Here is a 24,379-nt window from a genome sequence, read left to right as displayed (position 1 = left end):
GGAAGAATGAGAAGCAGTATGAGTGGAGACCCCACAGCCTACAGCCCGCCCAGTTCACAAACAGTTCCCACCATGGAGAGGGAAGACAGAGATGAGTCCATGGGCCAGAGAGGGAAGCAGTGAGGCAGCAGGCAGGGTGCCACTGGCTCCCTCTGGACCCACAGTAAAGGTGGTTACCTTCCTGCTGACCATGCTCTTCTCGAAATACCGCTGAACCTGCAAAACCAACATCGATGGCACGCATGTGTCACAAACAAGTGAGTTATAACCTACATGAGAAACCAGTCATCCCAACCACCAAACAAAGCGGCTCACAAGGTGGGGGCTCTGCCAAATCACAGATACAACCTTCTCACCAACATCTCAACAGCTCTGATCTAAGGGTGATCAATAGAAGTTATATGTCCTCTATTTTCCTTCCAAGTGATATCATGTAAGTTGGGCCTCAAAGAATTTAGACTCAGCTGGGCATGGTGGTGCACACCTGTGACTCCAATGAGTTGGGTGGCTGAGGTAGGAGGTTTCAAGTTCAAAGCCAGCCTCAGCAATTTAGTGAGGCCCTAATCAACTTACTGAGACCCCATCTCAAAAATGGGGTCATGGTTCGGTGCTTAAGTGCCCCTGGGTTCAATTCCCAGTACCAAAATATAAATAATAATAATAATAAAAAAATCTATGAGCAAAGGCACAAAGAACTGAAACTTGGGGCTCATTTCAAGCAAGGCTGGAGTACAACTTAGTTGGCAGTTGAACATGTGTAGATTGGTCTTGACGAGGAATGCTAAGTTGATAAGACTGAAAAGTCTGGGAAGATTTGTACAAAGAAGCTGGGCACACCTATAATCCTAGCAACTTGGGAGGCTGAGGCAGGAGGATCCCGGATCTCAAGTTCAAAGCTAACCTCAGCAACTTAGCAAGGCCTGTCTCACTAAGTAACTTAAGTGAGACCCTGTCTCAAAATAAGGGCTGGGGATGTAGCTCCGTGCTAAAGCATTCCTGGGTTCAAGCCCTGGCACCAAAAATAAATAAATAAAAGATTTCTACAAAACAGTGACATCCTAGCCAGGTGTGGTGGTTCACATCTGTAACCCCAGAGGAGGCTGAGGCAGGAGGATCATAAGCTCAAGAACAGCCTGGCGACTTAGGAAGATCCTGTCTCAAAATTTAATTTTTTAAAAAGGCTCAGTGGTAGAATACTGGCATGGTGTATACGAGGCCATGGGCTTGATTGATTAAATAAATAAGTAAATAAATAGAGTGACATCTTTAGTTAAGATCCACTCAATTGTACCTTGTAAAGTAAATGAAAGGAAGGAGGCGAGAACAGAAGCAAGCAGGGGCCAGGAAGAAAGCAGGAGCAAATAGAGCCTGCACGGAAGTCACAGCGGTGGGAGGGAAAAGCTGGGATAATTCCAGAGTTATTTTAGGCCATGGAGCTTGGCAACTATTTAGCTATAGGACACAAAGGGAAGAAAAGTACCAAGGATGACTCAGATTTCCAGGGTGTTTGACGGGATAATGGCATTGACAGTGACCAAAAGGGGTTAATTGGGGAAAGCTGGTTTGAAGAAAGGTGGGCAGAAAGGGACAGTCTAAGATAGTACAGCTGGGCTTAAATGTGCACTCGTCCACTCAGCACTGATGCACTGGGGCGAGTCCTGTGCTCCTTATCCTCCTGAGCAACCTCCCTGAGCCTCGGCTTCCTTTGTTTTCAAATGGCAACAGCATATTCACCTGGGAATCACAGACCCAGCACACAGCCCCAGTATGTAGTAGTACTCTGTCCATGAAGGGTGATTATGGTTATCAATTTGTAATCCGTAGGCTGTCATCCCAGTGACAGTGCTGTACCCCATCAGGAGAATCCTGGACATTCAGGACTAGAGTAAGAAACATCTGTGGCTGTGACTGAACCCAAGGCTGCAACTGGGAGTCAATGGGTCAAGCAGCACCAGCACCATTCTCACTCAGCTCAGCCCTACCAGATGGAACCAGGATCATGCTCCTTTAATCAGCTCCCTGCTTCTGTCCTAAAGTCCAGAGGAAAGACTGTGTCTGAAGACAGATGGAAAGGGGGGGTGGGAAGACGTGGGAGAGGGGTGGGGAGGCCTGTAAGGTACAAAGAAGAGCCTCTCTTTTCACCACCTGGAAACCCCATGACCCTAGACTGTTTGGTTCCTGCCGATATGTTGCTTGAAGGGTTAAGTAATTATGTGTATGTATGTTTTGGTTTCTCAGACCTTAAACTACTCGACTACAGAAGGAATTTGCTTTTTATGTCTCCCATAGTCTTAATGCAGTGTCTGCCTATAGGCAGTAATAAGAAAGAAACCTGATGTGCTAATAAGTGGTGGCGGGGGCTGGGGTTGTAGCTTAGTGATTGAGCGTTTGCCTCACATGTGTAAGGCACTGGGTTAACCCTCAGCACCACATAAAAATAAATAAATAAAACAAAGATATTAAAAAAAAAAGTGGTGGAGGCCTTTACCTTGAACAGGTTAATGTTGTCCACCTGGCTCTGAAAGAGGAAGTCATTGATGGTCTTCAGCTCTGTTCCTAAGAGCAGACAAATGAAGGGCGCTGGGAACCTGCCCTGAAGCCCCTAGCTTTGGTCCCAGATTAAAGCTTAGAAGTGGCTCAGATCCCTCTGGGCCCTAGGAGAGCAACTCCCTCACCTGTCTTTGAGAGGTTCTGTGTATTAGGATTTTGCTTAATGTTCCCTAAAAAAAAAGAAAATGCAAACAGGTCAGGATAGTGGTCCTCTGACCCCCATTTCCCTGTCTTCTCGCTCTACACTGTACCTACTAAGAAGAACATCCATATTCAAACATATTTTTATTTGTTCTTGGTTATTTATAGCATGCAAAAAAAGCCAGAGAGGGCAGGGGGTTCCATGAAGCTCACATATCTACAAAAGGAACACAAAGCCTTGCAATTTCATTCAGCCCCAGGTATACAGGGGCACAGGAACAAGCACAAGCTGCCCTCGGCCATATGGTGCTGTGGCCAAGGCAGAGATGGAATCTAAGAGCAATACAGGATAAGATCCTTCCAGAAAACCCCACTGGGTTTCAGGAACTTTACTTTCTACAAAAACCTTCAAAGGCACTACCACCTGACAAAGGAAAGGATCCCAGCACAGACTAGCATGAGAAGCCTGGGCCTGGAACCAGAAGGCTCACTCACTGGGCTTATCAACCACAGGCAGGTCCTGATTTGAGATTTAGTTACTCATCTATAAATGAGGGCTAAAACACCTGGCCTGCTCTCCTCACAGGGGCAAATGAGAGCATACATATAAAAATGCTCTGAAAACACCCCAGGACAGTAACTATGTCACAAGGTGTCATAAATTTAATAGTATAATGTATTATTATTGCACCCATAGAGTTCTGTCTGGCAAAATAAAAGGACTCAGAACCTGGGCAAATGAACGAGGATTCTAAAAAACATAGAAAATCAGACAACTAGAATAAAAAGGAATGAGAATTTCCTAAATTAATGACCCAGACAATCCTAAAGGGCACAGAAGATCTAGGAGCCCTAACCGGCATCCAAGGACAAAGACCAACAAGTTTTGCAGGCCAGGGGTGAGCCTGGGGAAGGTGCTCTCCTACCTCCCAGCATAGCCACAAACTTCTCCAGCAAATACAGAATCTGCTTAATGTACATCAGGTTCTTGGCCTTCAAACGCTTCCTGAAGAGAAATCAACAGACGTCACATGGCTGTGCTCAGACAGCAGCTTCCCTCCATCTGCCCCCAGCCACAACCTGTCTTTCTGCTACCTCTCAAGCTGGGCCACAAACTACAAATTCTCCCTAGAAAAAAAGGCTGGCCAAGGCCCAGGGCCCTCAGAGCCAGCTGTTCTGTTCCAAGCAGCCTAGGTCTCATGAAGGACATACCACAATGAACTTAGGACCTGAGCATAAAGCCGATGCCCGCTCTGAGCCCAAGCCAGAGTCTTGGAGGCTGACTTGTGGGGCCACTGAGACTGAGCAGAATTCTCCCTTCTACCTCAGAGGGTAAGTGTCTCACCCATATCTTTCCATATACTGGAGCAACTGGGAATGGGCCTGGCAGAGCTGGGGAGAGAACACAGACAATGGTGTGAAGGCAGACCAGGCTCTGGCCAAGAACAGAGGGCTGTCCAGATGAAACCTTAGACCATGTATAGAAAATGCCCACCAGCACACACAGGAAGGTCAAGGTGATGGGGAGCAAAAGTGGGGCTCATGTAAAGGCATGGTTTGAGGCCCCTGGGCTGAGGTTGCTGAAAGAGAGGAAAAGGAGGTTCTGCTTCATGTCTGCTATGGGCCTGGACAAAACATGAGGGAGAATCCCTCAGGCAATCTCCCTGCTGGTTTTTACTGGGCTGGGAAAAAACTTGTCGTCTACTAAGAGTGAGGTTCCAGGTAACCACTGCATCCTGGCCTAAGGTCAACCCAAGCTTTGGTCAGCACAGATGGTAGATGCTCAGTGAGTTTCATGGTCAAAAACCAGTGGTCAAATCCTGGCTCCCATCTGAACTGTGCGCTTCTAGGCACAACTGCTTAGCCCTCTCTGAACCAGCAAGCTCCTTAAGTAAACTTACCATCCCACTGTAAGGTCAGCATAAAGAGCAGAGATACCTGGTATAGTAGACAATACATAAGAGAGTAGATTACAGAGATCTTGTGCCTTCCTCAGAGCACCATCACAACTGATGAGTCCTGCTTCCCTCATGCCACCATCCCAGCTAAGACAGAACATTAGCAGCATCCTGGACTGGAGGGGCCCAGGATGACATGGGCAGGTGAAAAGCAATGAAATAAGCTGGGTCCCCACAGTTTTATGGAAAGCCAAGACCAGTACCTTGGCTCAGTGCAGCCTCTGCCCAACCCCATGTTCCAAGGAATTCCAGGTATAGGTATCTATAGAGGTAAATACTTATAAAGTCTCTCCGCCTTCTGGCATGTCAAGACAGAGAGAGGCCAACCCACCTGGGAACCGGTGACCTCTGTGCTGTAGATGCCTGTGATGGTATCAATCAGGTTGTGTGCCTCATCAATGATGACCACCTGGCCCTGCAGACGGATGCCAGCAGCCTCCCGGGTGGCAGCATGCAGCAGCATTGGATAGGGCAGCACCACCAGCTGGAGGGGGAGAGATACAGGGCTCAACCTGCAATGAACTTGCCCAGCCCACCTAAGTCCTGACGTGACCTGTTCTATTTCCAGTCTGGACCATGAGTAGAGAGATTCAAGTGAGAAAGTTACAGCAGAGTATCATTTATAGCAACAGACCTTTTCTCAGGAGCTTGATGTACGATGTCAAGTATATGAAACAGTAAAATTGGAGATGATCTGACTGAAGAGAATCGAGAGAAGGGACTGAACTCCTGCTACTGAGCCTCATCTTAGCCCCCAAGGCTCCTCTCACTGTAGTTTCTCAGAAATGTACTCTCTCCTGGCTTCTATCTGGTATCCCCCAAAAATACCAATTGGCCCTGAAGCCCGAAGCCACTAAGGCTCCAAGGGCCTCCCCTGACCCTATATTCTGGAAAAAAATGGTTAGGTGGCATCAGTATGCTGTATGACCCTGAGCCTAGCCATAGTGGGGGGCATCCTCTCAAACTAAAGAGGAACAAGGAACTCCTTCATGGCCTGCAGCTCCAGTTAGAGCCAAGAACTACCTCCTACCCCTCCGGAGTACTTACCTGGGCTGCAGGGATAGCAAACCGGCTCCCATAATAAGGGCAGGCCCAAGCCTCCTTCCCAAGGGTCACCAGCTGCTCCATGTCCTTCACCTCCACCAGGATCTCATCCCGGAGAAGCTGCATCTGCTCATGGTTATAGAAGGGGCAGGCAGCCTTGGTCTCCTGCCGCCTCTTCTTTGGCTTGTCTTCCTCAGCTCTGTTTTTCTTCTCTGCAGGTGGTACAGGTACAGGGGAACAATGACAGGAAGAACAACTCTCTCTGGAGCCAAGAGTATGTTTGGTGATGTTGAGACCCACTCCCACCAGGTGGGGTCTATAGGACCCTTCCAAATGGTCTCATTAGAACACTCTGAAATTGTACGTTGTATTCTCTGTAAAGAGCCTGTAAAATTATTTCCAAGGACTAGAACTTGACACTAACCTAGGAAATAAGTACACCTTCCCAAGAAGGGGGCCTCAGGAGGGAACCAGGGCCTGCTCTGCCTTGTTACCACGTCCCTGGTCAAACCCCATCACAGCCCTTCTGTCATTTCCACCCTGCTCCTGCCCTCAGCACTGCCCCAGGCCATACAGTCCTAGTGCCTACCATGTTTGCTTCTCTGTATCTCCATGCAGCGGTCATTGATAAGCTGCACAGAACCCAGGTTTTTCACACCTTCATTCACGCAAAGGTTCTACAAGACAGGAGCAAAAAAGAGGCAAAGAAATGGTGCTGGCTAAATGACATGCAAGCAACCAGCAGACCTGCCCTGTTGGCCTCTCCTCCTCCCAACAAGGGGTGGTAGGGTCAGGGACAGGGCTGTGCTTCTACTGCTCAGCCAGCCTCAGCCCCATCGACTTTCTATGCCTGGAAGATAAAGGCACAGAGAGGAAGCTGAATGGCACCTGGGCTGGGACATCTGCCTCTGCTAACCTGCCGGGAGCCAAGGGAGACGAGCCGGGTTTCCTTGCCAAAGGGGCTCTTCTGTACTTCGTGCACAAACTGGGCCAGCTGGGAATGTGTCCGACTGCAGTAATAAATCTGGTCAAGGGAAAAAAAGGGGACTTCAAAGAGGGGACTCTAACATCCCCAAATATTCTCTGCACATAGAGGGATGCCATGGCTTTAAAGCCTGTGGAGACAGGAAGAGTGGCTGTAAAGCACACACCTGAGGAAAGATAATGTCATCTCACATCAGATCTCATCTGATGAGGGGACTAGGAACTGCACAGGCCACCTAAAGTTCTAGTTCAAGGGAATGCCCACAGAGGCCACTCCTCCCATAAGTCATGCCCATCTTCTAACCCAACCACTCTGAAGGGCTTGTGATCGTAGGAAAGATGATTTCCCCACAGCTGATTTTTAACATGGCAAAGATTCCTCAATCATCTGGTGAGAGCATGTCAGGGGAAGACTGTTTCCATATATCCCCCTGAAGAAAAAGAAAGAGGTAGAGGTGGTGCTGAATACCTTCTTTCTACTCTGGGATTCAGCAGAGAGAGAAGAGGAAAAGAGAAAAATGGGGGGGGGGGTGGGGGTGGGATATCTACTTTCAACAGAACACAGAAGTCTTGAACGAAATCAAATATTTTTAAATTTGAGCGGCGTCACAGCCATACCTCACTGCACGCCATGCAAACATGAATACAATTGAGAAGAAACACACACAGGAGAGTCTAAAGGCAATGTGCTCTTCCCTATCCCACCCCTCACCTTCTACCACTGCCCACTGGAGACAAACCACTGGAGCCCTTGGCCCCGAACAGCTGCCTTCAGTGATCTGGGGCAACATGCCCAGGCCCTGGGAGCAGGCCCCTCTGGTAAGTAACAAAAGACCAATCTTTGGGCCTGGGAAACCATGAAGCCTGTGGATTTAAGTTCTTCATTGAAAGAAGGCTAAGAAGCAGCTGTAGTGACTTTTGTGTTCTCGCCAGAGGCAGAGAGCCCTTGACTCAGGCCCACACACAGAAATACATAAGGACTCAGCATCTTACCTTAGTTATATGTTCTTCCTCCAGGTCATCCTCATCCTCATCCACTCTGTGAGAGCAACAGAACACAGAACAGTCTTCCCTCAGCAAACTCAGGTCAACTACAAAACATCACTGGTAAGTAGGGTGGAGCCCCTTTCCTGAGAAGCCCACAAAGCTTCAGTGTGAGTGCTGAGCCTGAAGGGCAACACAGAGCAACAGCCCAGCAACAAGCCTCTACCAAAGCAGCAGGTATTCCTTGGCTCAGGACACTCAGGCAGGCTCTAGGCCCAGCTTCCACTGCTACTCAGGTCTGTGGAACCCAGGGAAATGTGGAGAGAAAAAAGGAAGGGCATCACGTCCCCAAACCTATGTTGCAAGCTGAAATGCTGGAGACTGGGTGCTTGACTCTGAGAGTCATAGTGGGCTCCTCTCCTCCCACTGTCCACCCTGTAGAAAACTACACTCCCCTCAGTTTTCCAAGAGAATTTTGATTTCCTCAGGGACTTTGGACAAACTGTTCTCTTGACCTGGAAGGCTCTCTCCCCGACTGTACCAACTCCTGCTCCATGTTAAGATCTCAGCATCAACATGGCCTTTCTTGCCTTTACAACCTGAAGTAGGTCTGCTGCCCTGACATACCCCATGACAATCTGCACCTTTTCACTGTGACATCTCATTCAAAGCCACATATTCCTGGTCTGTCTCCTGTCATGTGTACAGGGCAGCAAGAAGGTCTGTGTCTGCTGAGTCTCAGGGCCCTACTCAGAGCCTGGCAGCAGTAAGAACTTCACAGACATTTCCTGGTGAAGTCACAACTAACCAACTCAATAAGTGAAAGATGCTGTCACTTGTAACCAAACCTCTACTCTTCTCAGTGCTTCAGACTTCCCTTTCCAAAAGTGAATGAGAAGTCTACTGGCACTGAAATTCGGAGATAAATTTAGCCAACATTATCAGTTGAGGCTGCTTAAAAACAGAAAATGCTCTTATAGACTCATGCCATCTACTGGAGCATCATATGGAATAGAAATGCTTTATTCACCATGAATGAATTTTTTCTTTTTTAAGCAGAAATGCAATTGCCTTGTACCATTAGAAAAGTTATTTACAAGGTTGGCTTCTTAATCAATAAACAACTGTTGTCAGTTTTGTCTCAAAGGCTTGGATTTAAATTACTCATCACAAGTCAGACAAGGTCAGTAGGATCTAGGTGAGGGGAAGGACATGTAAAGAATTGCACAGCAGAAGTTTTATATGAGGAATCTGTAATGTCCTGAAAGGCTCACATCTCTCTGAAAACACCAGGGCATCAGAAACTGGGGAAGCTAAGCTGCATGATTAATAGCTCTTGCCCAGACCCTAAGAATATTATTTCTCTAATATTCACAAACACCTCTCAGTTCTTTACCTTGTTTCCAACGGACTTTAGGGAAGAAGTAGAAGCTACAAAGCCACCTTTGGGAAGGGCTTATGGGACACTCATGATTCTCCCCATCACCCTCAGGGAAGGGCCAAAGGTATATTTTCTCATCCTTGCCCCGAACTCTGCTGGAGTGCAGATCCCAGCATCTTCTCCCCACCACCAGTGATGCCATCATCCTTCTTCCCTCCAGAGTCTTGGGGAGTGTTTTAGCACACGAGGGAAAATCAGGGGAAACTTTTCAGAGGATGACAATACTTATGAGGAAGAAATCTATACTAATGCGCCCAATCTTCTCTTCTACAAAGTTTCAAGCAGAAACGGGAAGTATGCTCTCCCAGTCCTACTCAGCAACACCCTGGAGGGCCACATTCATGATCTTGGCTGTCACCAGGAGGACTGCAGGTGAAATGGCCAATACATATTGGAGCTTAGGTCAGGACCCTTAGGAATTTTTTGTAGAGGTGGCGGGGTGGGTCACAGGCCTTCTGCCTCTGGACTGAAAACTCATAGGCCCTCTCCTACCAGTAAAATGCACCACCACACAAACTTAGAAATAATTAAATAAGGCCACGAATCCTCTCTAGACCACCTACAGACTTTGACATTTTGGCATTTCTGAATTTCTACAAGGACTGAAACTAACCACTGTCTGATTATTCAGTTCAACTAACCTGCCCAGAGTGCAGCTAGTTGCAGCCAAACACTGTGGGCCCTGGGCATGAAGAGTTAAGCCCAGGCTCCTACCCCACAGCACACAGCCCAGTCACAGAGAGGAAGACAGACCCAAACAAAGCTAGTTCCTGAGCAAAACACAGCAAAGGGCTGATACCCAGGACCACTTAGATGACAAATGAGCAGGGCCTGAAAGGAGGTGAAGGCATTTGCCAAGGGAGGAGAGCAGGATGATTTAGAGGAAACAGCATGAGCAAATCCTCAGACAGAACAGAAATGCCCGGCACACTTGGAGTGTAACTCCAAGCTGTAGCATCCGACTAAGGCCATACCTAGAGCATACACTCATAGGGCACCAGTGGAATTAAGCTGGGAGTAAGAAAAAAGGATCTCAGGAAGGGCTGTATGGCCTGGAAATGGCCTAGTTGTTCTCTTTAGGGTTTTCTGATGCTCCCAGCAGGTGACTAATAAAGTGGAAACCTAAGCATCTGGACCAACAGAAGCCGTAAGGAGGGAAAAAAGCTCAAACTAGGGACTCCTTGGTTTGGGTCATGAACTTCACACAGTGCAGCTTGGAAGCTGAGAGCATGGGATCTAGAGCCTGGCTGTCTGGGTTCACATCCCAGCCCTTCTACCTATTTAGCCTGTGGCCTCTGTCAAGGCATAGCACCTAGTTGGGCTGCAGTTCCAATTACTGCCATCACTGAGTTGCTGTGAGGTAAACTGAGTAAATACATAAGAGGCCACTGACAGGCACAGGAGAAGAGCCAGCTATCACTGGACCCTGAGAAGGCTCCTGGTTTAAGCAAAAGGGGCAGGTGGCTGCCACTCCCTCTCAGCAGATTCTTCACAAGTGTCTCTGGCATGGGGGAAGAGCTGCCTCCCCAGAAGTCCCCAATGACTGTGGGTGGTAGCATGAGGTGGCAGCAGCTGTCTTACCCGCGGGCTGTTCTTTTCTCCTCATCACTCTCATATTCCGCAAGAACAAGCTCCTCCTCCCCAGATTCCAGCTGCTCTAGTTGCTCTGCCTCTGTCCCTGCTGCCAGCATCTCCCTGCTGAGGCGGAGGAGACTCTCAGTCTCTTCTTCTTCTTGTCTCTGTGTAGAATTGGCAGTGGGAAGAGGAAGAAGACTCAGCACTGGGGCCCCCACCTCATGAAGGAGTTAGCCTGCATTTGTGGCCATCACCAAGAACAAAGCACCCAGGGAGGCCTATTAACACAAACCTCACTGTTCGACTGGAGAAATCCATTCCCAGGCTCTATGCCTCCACCACTCAAGCTGCCCAACTACTGGGTGAGGAGAATGTGGCCAGTGGGGGACAGGGAGGAGTCTGAGGCCCTGGTCACTCACTCGAGTCTCCAGGCAGTGTGACCTGCCTGGACTCTGTGGTGGGACAAACTCACCAGGCGCTTGGTTGCATATTTGAGCTGTGCATTGTGGCGGGTCTGCTGCAGGCGCTCTTCCCGCTTCCTCCTCCTGATCTGCTCCTCCTATAGAGGGTAACAGTTATAAAGGATATGCCAGCAGGAGTCCAACCATGCCTTTCCTAGGAAGCCCCCGCCACACCTTCAACCTCTGCAGGACTCAGTGCAGGGAATCTATCCTCCCTCTTGAAACCACACTAGTAACCAAATTCACTGCATAATTGAGTTTGCAGCCCCACCCCTCCAAACCACAATGTCAAGAGCAACAATTAGGATCCTTTCCCAGGTAAGTAATGACTGGAGAAGGCCTAGACATCAGCTCAAACAAACAGGAAAGAGGCAGCACCAATGATTCAAGAAAACTGACAGAGGGCTACGAGGCAATGCAAAGGTGAAGGACAAGGGATACCTAAATCTCATATGTGGCCCAAAACAATGGCTGAGGCCCACTTACTTGATTACCACTGCTCCTTACTACACAAGATCTCACCTTTAGTCTCTCCACCAAATCCCTTTCTTCTTTCTTCTGTACAAACTGGGTAACCCAGTCTGGTTCCCCGGCAGGCCTCAGGGTGTCAGGGGGCTCTTGGCAGGAAGATGAGGAAAATGGGGGCTGGTCCCTCCCACCACCTAAGGGGTCAGCTCCAGGTTCCAGGAGACGTGCCTCTTCTTTTTGTTTCTTCTGCTCAAAATCACGGAGCCAGGAGAGGGCCCCACAAATGAGACTTAAGGACTTTCCCTGGAGGAAGAAAATGACCTTTAGAAACAGAGCAAAATGTAAAGTTTCCCAAATGACTTTCTCCATTTTAGTATGGTGTCAAAGCAGCTCTGGCTTTAAAAATTAAGATGATACTCTAAGACCACCTAGGAAAGGAAAGGAAGATAGGCCACAGAATAGCCAATAAAAACAGGAAGACAGGAGAAATAAGAATTGGGCCCAAGAAGCAGGAGAGAACGCCTTTTTAAGTATACCAGTTCATTGTTCCAAAAGAGAATTTAAAGTGGTTTATCAGGTTATATATAAATACAGCTTGCTAATTAGACAGTGGTGAGATATTACATAAATAACTGCCCCCCCCCAAAAGAATTATAGCCAAAAAATTTATAGCATGAAATCTCATATACTTGCCAAGGAGAGCCACACTTGACTCTCAGCTTCAATGCAACTGATGTGCAAATATAAAATGACCAGTCACATGAGTACCAGCGTTTTGTTTTGTTTTGAAAGGAAGCCAACTGCTCTAGAAAATCTACTCTTAAGTTATTTATTATTTTTGGTACCAGGGACATAACATAGAGAAGCTTAACCACTGAGATACATCCCCAGCCCTTTTTTAATTTTGAGACTGTCTCGCTAAATAGCCAAGGCTGGCCTCAAATTTGCAATCATCCTGCTTCAGCCTCCCAAGTTGCTGAGATTACATGCCCACATTTCTGGTTTTGATTTAAAGATCAGAATTTCCCATGAGTCCTTGTTCTGGATTGAATGTATCTCCTCAAAACTCCCATGCTGAAGTCCTAACCACAGTGTCTCAGAATGTGGTCTTATTTGGAAACGGGATCATGGACCCCAGATGAAGACAAGGACAGAGGTGAAGCAATGTAATCAGACATAGGGAGAAGATGGCCTCCTACAAACCAAGGAAAGAAGTCTGGATGGATCCTTCTGTCAGGAAACCTCAGAAGGAACCAACCTGCTGACACCCTGAAGTTCTGTTGTTTAAGTTCCCCAGTCTGTGGCACCTCATTATGGAGCCCTAAGAAAATGACCCAATTCTTTTAGAGAGGAGACTGCAGTGAGCCCCAAAGGCTGTTACTTGTAGGGTCCAGACGGTGGTTTGATTTCAGGTGAATCTCTGTCTAGGCAGTTAGCATTCAGAGCCTGCTTAACCCAAAGGGATCTGAGCACCCAGGGTGGATTTCTAGACCTGCTCCAGTTAAGTGCACTGCAGTAAAACACATGTGCAGCGGGGGAAGCAGCCAGCAGAGAGGGATGCCACCACCAGGCTGCCTGGGTCATATTCCGGCTCCTCTGCTTACCAGCTCTAGGACTCTGGGCTGACCTCTCAAGAACCATTTCCATATATGCAAAAATAAATAAATAAATAAATAAAAGGGAATAATAATAGTAATACCTTCCTTGTACAAGCATTCAATTGGTTAATATACATAAACGTTAATATTTGGGGCAGGATCCAAACAATTCCTGGGACACGATAACTGAACTGGAGTTAGCTATTTTTTGCTATTAATAAGTAATAATAAAATTACCACTCTGCCAAGATGCAGACTCTCAGCTTTCATCAAATCTTGGAAGGCCCTATGCCAGAATGACACTTCTGATTAGTGGATGGATCACACTGCTTTAGAAAAGCCTCATATACCATTTCTCTCAGCTTTTGAGAGAAACTAAATGGCAGAGTTCCAGGCAGCACTCCCCAGCTGAACCCAGGGTAGCTGTTGCCTGTGAGCTGAGGAGCCAGGGGCTTTACCTGTCACTGGGCTCAGACAGGCAAGATGCACCACCCTTCCTCATAATAATGACCCAGGGACAGATGCCTAGTTATAAAGCCTCTACCCTTCACCTGAAAGTGAGCTGAGGAAATGAGTATTCACTTACATAAGACTAATTGAGGCTCCACAATTTTATATCCTATAAGAAGATACAGAAAAATCCACAAAAATTGTAGATCTAGAGTGCTGGGGTGGAGCTCACTGGTGGAGCACTTGCCTAGTGTGCATGAGGCACTGGGTCCCATCCCTAGCTCCATGAAGAGACAAAAAAAAAAAAAAAAAAAAATTGTAGATTGAAACCTATTAAAAGGCTGTATAACCAAATGTTCATCTCAGCAATGAAATAAACTCAATAAAGCATTCACAGAATACCTAGCTTTAAGCAATGTTATTTCATGGAGTACCATCCTAGATTAACAATTTACGTCAAATAAATTCATTTATTCCAACCACCTGCTGGTTGCAGGAGCCCTGGGCTTAGAGCTGAACATGCAGAGGTACAGAACCCTCTAGTCAGTGATGGTGGGAAAGCTATGCACTGGAAAACGTGGCAGAAAACAAAAACAAAAACAAAACACACACCTCCATTCTGGGTGTGATGCCAGGCATCAGCAGGTACCAAGGCACTGATAACAGGAGAGAGTTCCACTGAGGGGTGATTTAGAAGATTTTAGAACATAAAGGGCAACTGAGTCATAGGAGTAGGTTCACACAGGGCCACAGAACCAAGGCATCAACATGCAAGGGCTGAGCAGAGGAAGAAGATGAAAAGTAGGAAGCGAGCAGAGGATGGAGATGGAAAGCTCTGCGAGGGAGAAAGAGAGAGGCCTTCAGGTTAAACAAGGATGAAGTCCACTCTCCCAAGTTCTTTTCCAAAAAGAAACATACTAAAGCTGCATCAAAGTCATAAAAGAGCACAAAAACAAAGAAAATAGAAGAGGGGAAATAACCAATTTAAGAAAGATGCAAAAGAGAGAGAAATGGAGGGCTGGGGTCGTGGCTCAGTGGTAGATCACTTGCCTAGCATGTGCAAGGCCCTGGGTTCGATCCTCAGCACCACATAAAAATAAATAAATAAAATAAAGATATTTTTTTAAAAAGAGGGAGAAATGGAACTGACTTAGCAGAGTGAGGACTCTAAAGCCCAAGGTTCTGCCAGTCAGCCTCAGAAAGGCCCTGAAGCTGGCAGGGCCACAGTTGGCACTGAAGGCAAAGAGATGACCTGACATGCTGGCGAGACAAGATGAGAGTGGGGAAGGGAAAGAGGATTAGATTGAGAGCAGGGAACTGAGGGAAGGACCACACCTGAAGCCAATAGGAGCTCTTCTGAAGAAACTGAATGACTCCAGGGAAAATTCCAGATTTACCCAAACCTCGAGGCCCCAATAAAGCAGCACAATCTACAAGACCACAAGACGGCTACATGTACAGACTCCTCGACCACCCTGTTGGTACCTGTCCTTAAACAGCAACAGAAGGACAACAAGATTCACCCCATGAGGATAGCCTCCACACAAGGAACCCAAACTGAGAGGAAAAACGGCAAACAAACAAAATGAAACAAGGTGAAGGGAAAAAAAACCTTCAAATACTATTAAAATGGATATTCTCAGAAAGATACTGTTTTCATAAGTACAAATAGGATGCTGTTTGTAAAAATCAGAGACATGAATAGAAAAACTGGGCAATAAAAATCAAAGAAACTTGGTCAAATCCCTCGAGCACTCAGTAACCTAGATCCTGAAGACCAGACCTATTTGTTTAATCTGTGAAAAATCCAAAGTCATTTTCATGTTCCTCAAGTGAAGCAGCTAGGTGCCAGAAAAATCTGGAATATTTCTGTGTTATGGATGAAGTTCTGCCATTTAAATTGTAGGTTGCCTAGTGTTTTTCAGACCCTGGAGTTGTAATCAATAATTTAATAGAAAAGTGACTATTACTCAGAAAGATAAACTGAGCAACTGCTTTGCCTAACTTCAAACCATGAAAATCTCTGCAGAGGTAGGCAGTAAAGCAAGTCAGGCTCCCTCCAAGTTGTGTTAATTATGGTTCTTCACCACTCATACTCACTGTGCCTGTTGGACTCTCAAATATCCCAATCTTGCCAGCTTCCAAAACCTGGTACAGCTCTGCCATGAAGTCTTTCTGGATGGGATATGGTGGGAAGGGAAAAGGGAAATGGATGCCAACAACTTCCTGAGTTTTATTAGTCATGGTCCTGAGGACAAAAAAAGAAAAAGAAATGTGATTGTTCTCTCATGAGAGAAGAAATGGTTTGAAAGCTACAGAGATGCCATACTACATAGCCATAATACTTGTTACTGAATTTTCTCCTGGGTTTGTACTATTTTTTTTTTCTTTTTGCAAGCAAAGACCGTGTTCTTTTTACCATGTGTATATCCTCAAGATGCCATACCAAAATCATGCAAAATATCTAGCAACATTCATCAGAAATGGCTATAGCAGAATGCAGCCTAGGAAAGTCCCTAAGCCAAATCCCCCTGCAATTTCACTGCTGCTTGGATACCTTTCTGATGCCTCTGTGGAAGGCTGACAGCTTTCCTCTTGAAAACGGGCGTCAGTGGGACCAAGGCTGTTGCTTGTGGTTCCATTTTGGCAGCATCCTTCTCCCACACCTCTGCCATGCAGTACTGGCATGCCAAAGCTGCTCTCCCTTCTGTTGTGAAGGCCTATAAAACCACGGCACAAAGCAGAGAATTATCAGTACAGCTTGTTTAGAAGGCACAGTGAACATACACAGCCCTATTTTACAGATAGCTTGCATCTGCTTATTTCATCCTAGCCTCCATTTCTAGTACAAACCAGATCTGCTCCCTACTTCTGTTTCTGGCCTCAAGAAATAAATGTTTGCTGTTTGGTTCCAGACCAGAAGAGCTCTCTTCATTGCCACCAAGCTCTAGTTGGACCATCTTCCCAACACTAAGACCACAACATTTGTCTTTCCTTGACAAGCCAAGGTTTCAAGAAACTTCTCTGCTCCGTATTTATTTCATCTTTGTTCTCCTCAAACTAATTTTCCTCTAAGACAGCTTTTAAATATCCTTTCTTCCTTTGATTGCCATTTGGAGAAATGACTCTTCCACCCTGTTTTCATACCTCTCTTTATAGATGTCACTTCTCTAAGATATCTGGAAGGACTTTCTCTTCTATTAATAAGTATAAAACACAACTTTACTACACTGGCCTCAGTAAGACCAGTGATGGTGTCAATCCATCTATGAGAGGAAAGGTAGTTTCCAAGATGTTCTTCATTACAGTTTAGGAGCAGTTAAAATGACTACCCTAATGTAGAGATTACTACAGAAGGGGTGAGTCAAAAGCAAAACAACCAAAGCAAAAACTAGGAAAGTTCAGAAACAAAGGGAGATATGCAATTGAAAATTCATTAAAACATAAAGGAAAGGAGAAGAAATGCAGCTAACAAATTTTGAGCTATGTGTTAAATACTCCACAAGCCCTTTAACTTTTATTATCTCATTTAATCTGTACAAAACTATAAGCGTACACTTGTTAGACACTAATGCTTACAGAAATTAAATAACTGCCGGATGTGGGTGTAGCTTAGAGGTTGAGTTCTTGCCTAGCTTGCAAAAGGCTCTGGGTTCAATCTGTAGCACCACCAAAAAAGAAAAAGAAAAAAGTAAATAATTTATAAATAAACAGTCAATAGGAAAACCAGAGATCTGAATCCAGGTCTATATGGCTCTGCTTCAACAATGGCTACAACAAATAACTAGCATAAGCAAAAGGGAGATTCACTGAAAAACACATATTGAGAGATTAAGAATTGAGACTATCTGGGAAAACCAGGAGCAGAAGCCATTTGTTGGCAGATAGGACTTCTTGCAGATGAACTAGTATTTTAAGACACCTCTAGGAACCTCACCACAGGTAAACACCATGGACTACCTACCACTACCCCACTCAGATGTCAGATGGAGCCACAGTCTGTCTTCCTCAGCTTACTTGCAGTTTCTGCTTCCCCAAAACTTTAGCCAATGCAAGGTCTCTTCAGCTCCCCTTTACCTTTAGTTTCAACTCTCATCTTTCATGTTTCTTAGTTCTAAATCCCAAGAGAAAACCTGACCCAATCAGCTTGGGCTTTCTACTTACCATTTCCTCTGCCTGAGAATGGTGAGTCAATATTTAGAACTCAGCTCACTTTCTCTCCCTGTTTGACCATACTACACTGCCACCACCCACCCCTCAAACATATGCTGTTTTGTTTTGGTACCAGGGATTGAACCCGGTAGCACTGAACCACTGAGCCACATCCCCAGCCCTTTTTTATATTTTATTTTGAGATAGGGTTTTGCTAAGTTACTTGGGGCCTTGCCAATTTGCTGAGGCTGGCTTTGAACCTGCTCCTGCCTCAGCCTCCCATGTCTCTGGGATTATAGGTGTTCACTACCATGCCCAGCTGCTGCCTTATTTTAAGTTGCTCTTTTATCACATTACCTTGTATTTAATTTCTTCAGCTTTTAGCATTATCTGAACTTATTTTATTTACTGTTCTTCCCCACTGGAATATAAGCTACTCAAGAGGAACCTTGTCTATTTTGTTCTTCCCTTCCCACAGGACTCAAAATGAGGGGCTTCAGCTTGCAGGAATTCAATAAAATTGTGATGAATAAATAAACAGACATGGGGACTGGTTTATGTTCATCAGAAGTATGAATAGAGAAGTCCCATAACTTGAATATCTAGTCCAAGGGCTACTGCTTTAAGGGCTTAAACTATTTTCATATAACCTCATGACAATCTACTATATTAAGTACTTTTCTTGGCTCTATTTTATAGACAAGAAATTGGCACTCAGAACTAAGTGACCTGCTCAAGTTCACTCAGCACATGGTTAACTCGGCAACCAACTCTTTCTGCCACACCTCAAGTCCTTGAGCTTTGTATTTCCTAACTTCTCCTCCCACCCAGATAAGCAGGATGAAAAAGAAAGACTAGGTTACCAAACTTTAGAATGACAACATAAAACAATACAGAACAAAAGTGATCATTATTTCACTTCCTTGTGGGTGGTAATTATGGATCTCATTATTCCAGACGCAGCACAAGTTAATCACAGTTAAAGAACAGTTTAGATAAATCTGAAAATAATGGATTCACTAAGCACTACTGAGGACATCTGTTATCATTTTTCCAGACCTTTCAGGTGGGCTGTGTGGGGTACAACCATGAATTGCCACCCAAGTTCTCCCTGGAGTTTCCCACCAGTGCTAAGACACACAATAAGCAGGCAAATCTAATGCTTATTAAGTGAGGTTAAGATTTGTGAAAGCACTTCAAGTACACATTATTTCTGACTGTGTTCACTTCTTCCAGTCTTCAATTATCACTCATTATTTACTGAGTATAAACTATTGCTACCGACTAAACTGTCTCCACCACCACCAAATTCATGTACTGAAGGCCTAACTAACCCTCAATGGGATTGCATTTGGAGACAAGATTTTTAGGAGGTAATTAAGGTTAAATAAAGTCCAAAGGATAGGGTCCCAATCTGGTAGGACAGGTGGCCTCAGAAAGAGAGAAAAAAGTGTCATCTCTCTTCACCAAGTAAGGATGCACCAAGAAGGTTGCTCTAATACAAGCTGGAAGAGCCCTCACTAGGTACTGGCCAACAAAACCACCTTGGACTCCAGGCCTGAAGAAAATAAATTTTTGGGTGGGAAAGATGGTGGAATGGAATGGACATCATTACCCTAAGTATATGTATGATTGCACAAATCATGTGACTCTATTTCGTGTATAACCAGAGAAATGAAAAAGTTGTACTCCATTTGGTACAATGAATCAAAATGCATTCTGCTGTCAAGTGTAACTAATTAGAATTAAAAAAAAATTGGGGGCACTGGAGGCCCAATGACTCAGGAGGAGGCAGAGGCAGGATGATCAAAGGTTCCAGGTTAACCTCAGCAACTAAGGAGACCCTATGTCAAAATAAAACCGGTTATAGATGTGGCTCAGTGATAGGGTGTCCCTGAGTTCAAAAGGGGGTGGGGAGAAAAAGAAATGTTGTCTAAGCCACCCAGTCTATGGTATTTTTTTAATGCAGCCTGAACCATGTTTCATGTACTATATTATTCCATACTATTGTTGTGCTCCTAAATGCTTTAACTTCACATACCTGCAAAACACCACAGCCAGAAGAGAAAAGCTTGTCTGCACCTGCTGTTAACAAAACCACATCATGCCACAGAGCTGCAAAGCTCCTACTGCTGGGGAGACGGCATGGTCCACATTCTCACCTTGCTCTGGCCTTTTGTCCCCTCCCCTCTCCATCCTCAAGGTTCTCACACTAGGTGGGATCCAGCCAGCTATCTGTTAGTATTCACTTCCACTTTTATGACACTTTCACCCACAATTCGTCAATTGCATTCATCCCAGCCCTCTTTGTTGGACCCTTTTCCACTCTGAGTCCCGAAGCATAGGCTCTGGGGTCATATTGCAAAGTTTGGGATCCCAGCCCTACCTTTGCTGAAATTAATCTAAGCCTCACTTTCTTCACAGAAAAAGAGCTTTACAGTGTAGCGACCATAAACTATGAAAAGCAGTACAGCTGCGCCAAATTAAACACGTGCTGGCTATTATCTTTATCCCTACCCACCCCGCCTTCCCGGTACCCTCGCATTGGTTTCTCGCCCATCAATCACTGGCTCCTCCTCCTCCGCTTCCGGATCGTTTCCCGCGCCCCCGCCCAGATAGAAGACCCATTACTGCACACAGCTCCACACTAACTTCTCTCCAAGGCGACCCTTTCTCAACTCCTTTCTTCTCGCTCTCAGTCTGTTACCGTGCAACTTTACGCTCACCCGCACGGCAAGGCTGTGTCACCTAGGCTAGGCAGGCGACGAATCAGAAAGGTCAGTTGCTGAATTTGAATCGCCGCGCTGCTGGGTCTTGATCAATGCCCTCGGGGAGCAGAGCTGGCAGTGTTACTACGCCCCCGCGCCTCTGCGCCTGCGCACTCCTGAGCGCGCCGGCGTGCCCTGGGACGCCGAGATCAGGGGGCGTGGGTTTGTGGCATTGCGCTTGCGCAGCTGCGGGAGCGCCGGAATTTTTGTCTGGCGCTTGGCTGGACTAGCGTTCCCATATTTGGAGGCTGTGGTGGTGGTTCAGTGCCTGCCTCTCTCAACTTTTCCGATAGGTACCAGGTGTTTGGTTGAGCCTCTGCCCATTAACGCCAAATGTACCAGGCTCTCGGCAGTGGTTGATTTGATTAAACTGGCTTACATTTTACCATTTACCAAACATCCCAGGATCGAGGCGCTGCACTCGAGAATCCTGCATTCTGGTCCCGGCTTTTGTCAGCTCATAGCATGGCTGGAGTTTCGTTATTTTGCCTCTAAAGCGGAGGAACCCTGCCCTGCCACCTCCACAGAGTTGTGTGGCATCTTCAGCCTCAGAAGATGAATGAGTGTAAGTGAAAAGAGCTCTGGTGATGAAGTTCCTTGGAATTGTTCCTACTTGGTGCTGGGCACCGCCCTGCAGGGGTGAAGGAAGCTAGGACCCAACCCTGTTTTTGAAGCCAGAGTTAGGCAGTGAGTATAGACAGGTAAATCGACTCAGATCAGATGAAGGAGGCCAATTTTGAGTGAGTCTGCTTCTCTAATGTTCAAACTTCAACATGTGAGGAAGCAGAAGATAACCGGCTCATCTTCAAATTAGGACAAGACACATCCCTTCATCTCCCTGGTTTCTCCTTTTTTTAATGGGGAATTGGGCTAGATGATTCTTAACTTTTCTAAATGCATGATAATATAAAACAAGCCGAAGCCCTTTATGCTAGCGGTCCCAGAAATTGGTGTGACTTCCTGACAGGGCAGAAATGTCAGGAAGGGCTGCTGGAACCTGAAGGAAGATCTTATGAGGAGTGAAGTGAAACCAGTGATCTGAGTCGTGTAGAAGCTGGGAGGTGGGGATATACAAAAGGTGTTGCTAGTGTGAGTTTTTGTCATCTGCTTCCATCTATCACTGACAGGGAGAGTTTGGTGAGGGCAAGGTGTTAGAGTCTGCAAACAAGTCAAAATAACACCTGGCATTTTGCCAGGGGAATGTTAGAGTTCATAAACAAGTCTGATGGTGCCTGGCAAAATGCCAGAGGGAGTGGTTTGAGAAGTAACAAAAACAAGCCATTAAGTGTGGAGATTCCTTATTGGTTGACTGATGTATCTAGTTTATGTTAATTAGATAAGCTGTGTGGAATGTATAAATACTGCTCCTGTCCTGCAATAAAGGGCTCCTACTCCTGCTGTATCAACGTACACAAATTATTCGTCACCACCCAGCTATTTTGCCCAGCCAGCCGGGCTGCGGCAGCAAGGAACTTATACCTTTCAGGGTCATGGAATGTGGCTCACAAAAACCCTGAAAAGGTCTTTAAAGTTTAAATTTTAAAATTTATGTAAATGTTAGATTCTATCCTATGCTGTTTATTTTAGCATAAAAATATTTTTGAAGTAATTGTCTAGTCAATTGACACTTGAATAAGATACACTAGATTCTACCCATTGTTTCAAATATCTCCCCTTTCTGTCTCGCCACACACACCCATGTATGAATCTTCCAGTTAAGGAGCAACTATTGGGCCAGATGTGGTGGCACATGCCTGTAATCCCACCTATTTCGGAGTCTGAGGATGGCAGATTCCAGGCCAGCCTGGGCAACTTAGCAATACCCTGCCTCAAAATAAAAAAGGGGTTGGGGGTATAGCTCAGCAGTATAGTGCTTGCCTATAGCATGCCAGTACTTTAAAAAATATATTTTGGACATGATTAGAACATGAAATTCAGTAGGAGTCTGGTTGGACAAGGCGCTAAACATTCCTACTGTAAGCAATTTTCAAGTCACTGAAGAGTTTTGAAGAGAGGAGTGAAATGGAAAAAGCAATGTTTGGAGATATTAAGCCAGAAGTAACATGAAGGATGGTTTTGCAGGAAAAAAGACCAGAAGCAACATGAAGGATGGTTTTGCAGGAAAAAAGACCAGAAGCAGGAAAACGGTTAGTTATATAGTAAACCATACAATGTCATAGAAACTTAGACCTCAAAAGAGTGGCATCCAGAAGAGAGAGGATCAAGGCAGTTAATACTTGGCTGTAGACTTGGATTGGTCCCTCTCTTCTCCCTTCACTTTTTTTTTTTTTAATTAAGAGAGCTATAGTTCTAGCATTAGATCCTGGGCTTTGTTTCAAAAGTAAAATCAGAAGTTACCCCTATGGGGACCACCATAGGGTTAAGTAACCTGAAATTGTTACCGCTGTTGACCGGTGACGAGTTCTTGCTTCCCCAATGTTGAAGAATAACACCAAAGAAGCACGCCGAGGCAAGGTCAGAGTAGAAATTAGAAGTTTATTAAAGGACAGCAGAAAAGACTTCTCCCAGAGGAAGAAGGGGACCCAAGAGGTGGAATCCGTGGAAGTGCGGTTGTTTCCCCTTTTTATAGTTTTGGTGATGGAATGTAGGTTGGAAGGCCCAAGGGGTGGGACACAGGTGGGCCAAAGAAGTAATCTGGTCAGGAAGGACTTGAGTCAGCACCTTTTTGCTGGGGGCTGTTCATTAACATTTCTTTGAGGTGGACTTTGGCCTAGGGCCTTTTCGGGACTTCCATGAGTTGTCCTGTGTTTTCCCTGAGTCATTCTCCGCATGGTCTCCATTTTAGATTTCACTCGATATTAGACCCGATTTATCTAACTACACTGACTACCTAACTTTAAATCTGGCTTCATTCCCCCCTCTAATTTGGGAACTCCTTACTGCTGTAAGGAAGGGGGGCGAATAAGATCTTTCTGGCTTCTTCAGGCTGAAAAGGGACGATGTGGGGCAAGCAGTTTGGAGTCCCCCTTTAAAAATCGGGTCTATCGAGTGGTCCATGATAGAAGTCTGATTGAGAAGTAATAGGCTGGAGGGCCATTTGAGTGATGGGTGGTCTATAAGAGAAACAAGAATTCATTAGTACTGGAACCATATTGATGCAGCAATAAATGCCATAGCACAGGAATATGCCAATGAGTATGATGGCAAAGACAAAGACTAACAATGTTTTCCACCAGGAAGTACCAAGAACCAGGAGCTAAGATATTGTTTTCATGACAAAGTTGCTGAGGACATGGCTTCTATCTGAGCATGTAAATCTTTAAGGATATTTGTCACATTGCGAGAAATGTCAGGGATGCAAACACAACATTTAACTTTTAGGGTTACAGATGTCCTTTTCCTTAAGATACAGTTTAATAATTTAATGTCATCTGATCTTGAAAAATCCTTTTATTAGTATGACCTCTGTGTCTAATAGAGAGACCTTAATTCTGTTACTTAGGGCTGGATAACCATACTAGCAAACACTAAGCCTACCTGTGTAGGTTAGAAATAAAGGCCTTAAACTAAAAACTACTCTGGCAGTTCCTTTTGATAGTTATCAGGCATTCCTGTCTGAGAATCTCTTTTGTAGCCTCCAGTTACATTTAACTATTATTATTATTATTATTTAAAATGTCCAGGAACAGCTGTGCTTTGGCTTTGACTGTCTTTGCTAAGTGTTTAAGATGAAGCAAGTCAAACTGACTTTTGTTTCTATCTATTGTTAACAGTCAGCTGAGTTTCCCTGGGAGTCCTCGGGAACTTCACAGCAGCTTCTCAGTTCTGCTAGTGCCATTGCGCT

The 24,379-nt window shown here is 45.5% G+C and overlaps 1 protein-coding gene across 3 annotated transcripts in view; it reads right to left on the bottom strand.

Annotated features, from left to right (window-relative positions):
- Window positions 1-24,379, bottom strand: part of Ddx11 (DEAD/H-box helicase 11) — a 96,967-nt gene that overhangs the window by 7,457 nt on the left and 65,131 nt on the right. For 2 of the 3 annotated variants that reach the window (XM_071610288.1, XM_071610290.1), the window contains exons 5-19: window positions 16,212-16,374; window positions 15,755-15,902; window positions 11,661-11,909; window positions 11,150-11,236; window positions 10,684-10,841; window positions 7,671-7,716; window positions 6,610-6,717; window positions 6,283-6,370; window positions 5,697-5,905; window positions 4,981-5,133; window positions 4,037-4,083; window positions 3,618-3,697; window positions 2,676-2,720; window positions 2,489-2,556; window positions 178-216 (exon numbers count right to left, since the gene is read on the bottom strand). In XM_071610288.1, the coding sequence (XP_071466389.1) occupies window positions 178-216; window positions 2,489-2,556; window positions 2,676-2,720; window positions 3,618-3,697; window positions 4,037-4,083; window positions 4,981-5,133; window positions 5,697-5,905; window positions 6,283-6,370; window positions 6,610-6,717; window positions 7,671-7,716; window positions 10,684-10,841; window positions 11,150-11,236; window positions 11,661-11,909; window positions 15,755-15,902; window positions 16,212-16,342 (1,656 nt within the window). In that variant the 5' untranslated portion in view covers window positions 16,343-16,374. The remainder of the gene's footprint in view (window positions 1-177; window positions 217-2,488; window positions 2,557-2,675; window positions 2,721-3,617; window positions 3,698-4,036; window positions 4,084-4,980; window positions 5,134-5,696; window positions 5,906-6,282; window positions 6,371-6,609; window positions 6,718-7,670; window positions 7,717-10,683; window positions 10,842-11,149; window positions 11,237-11,660; window positions 11,910-15,754; window positions 15,903-16,211; window positions 16,375-24,379) is intronic. The other variant, XM_071610289.1, reaches the window with a different exon arrangement.

The sequence above is a fragment of the Marmota flaviventris genome, chromosome 3 (genome assembly GCF_047511675.1).
Source record: "Marmota flaviventris isolate mMarFla1 chromosome 3, mMarFla1.hap1, whole genome shotgun sequence".
NCBI classification, from domain to species: domain Eukaryota; kingdom Metazoa; phylum Chordata; class Mammalia; order Rodentia; family Sciuridae; genus Marmota; species Marmota flaviventris.
The sequence above is the reverse complement of the archived record's forward strand: the minus strand, read 5'-3'. Positions and strand labels throughout refer to the sequence as shown.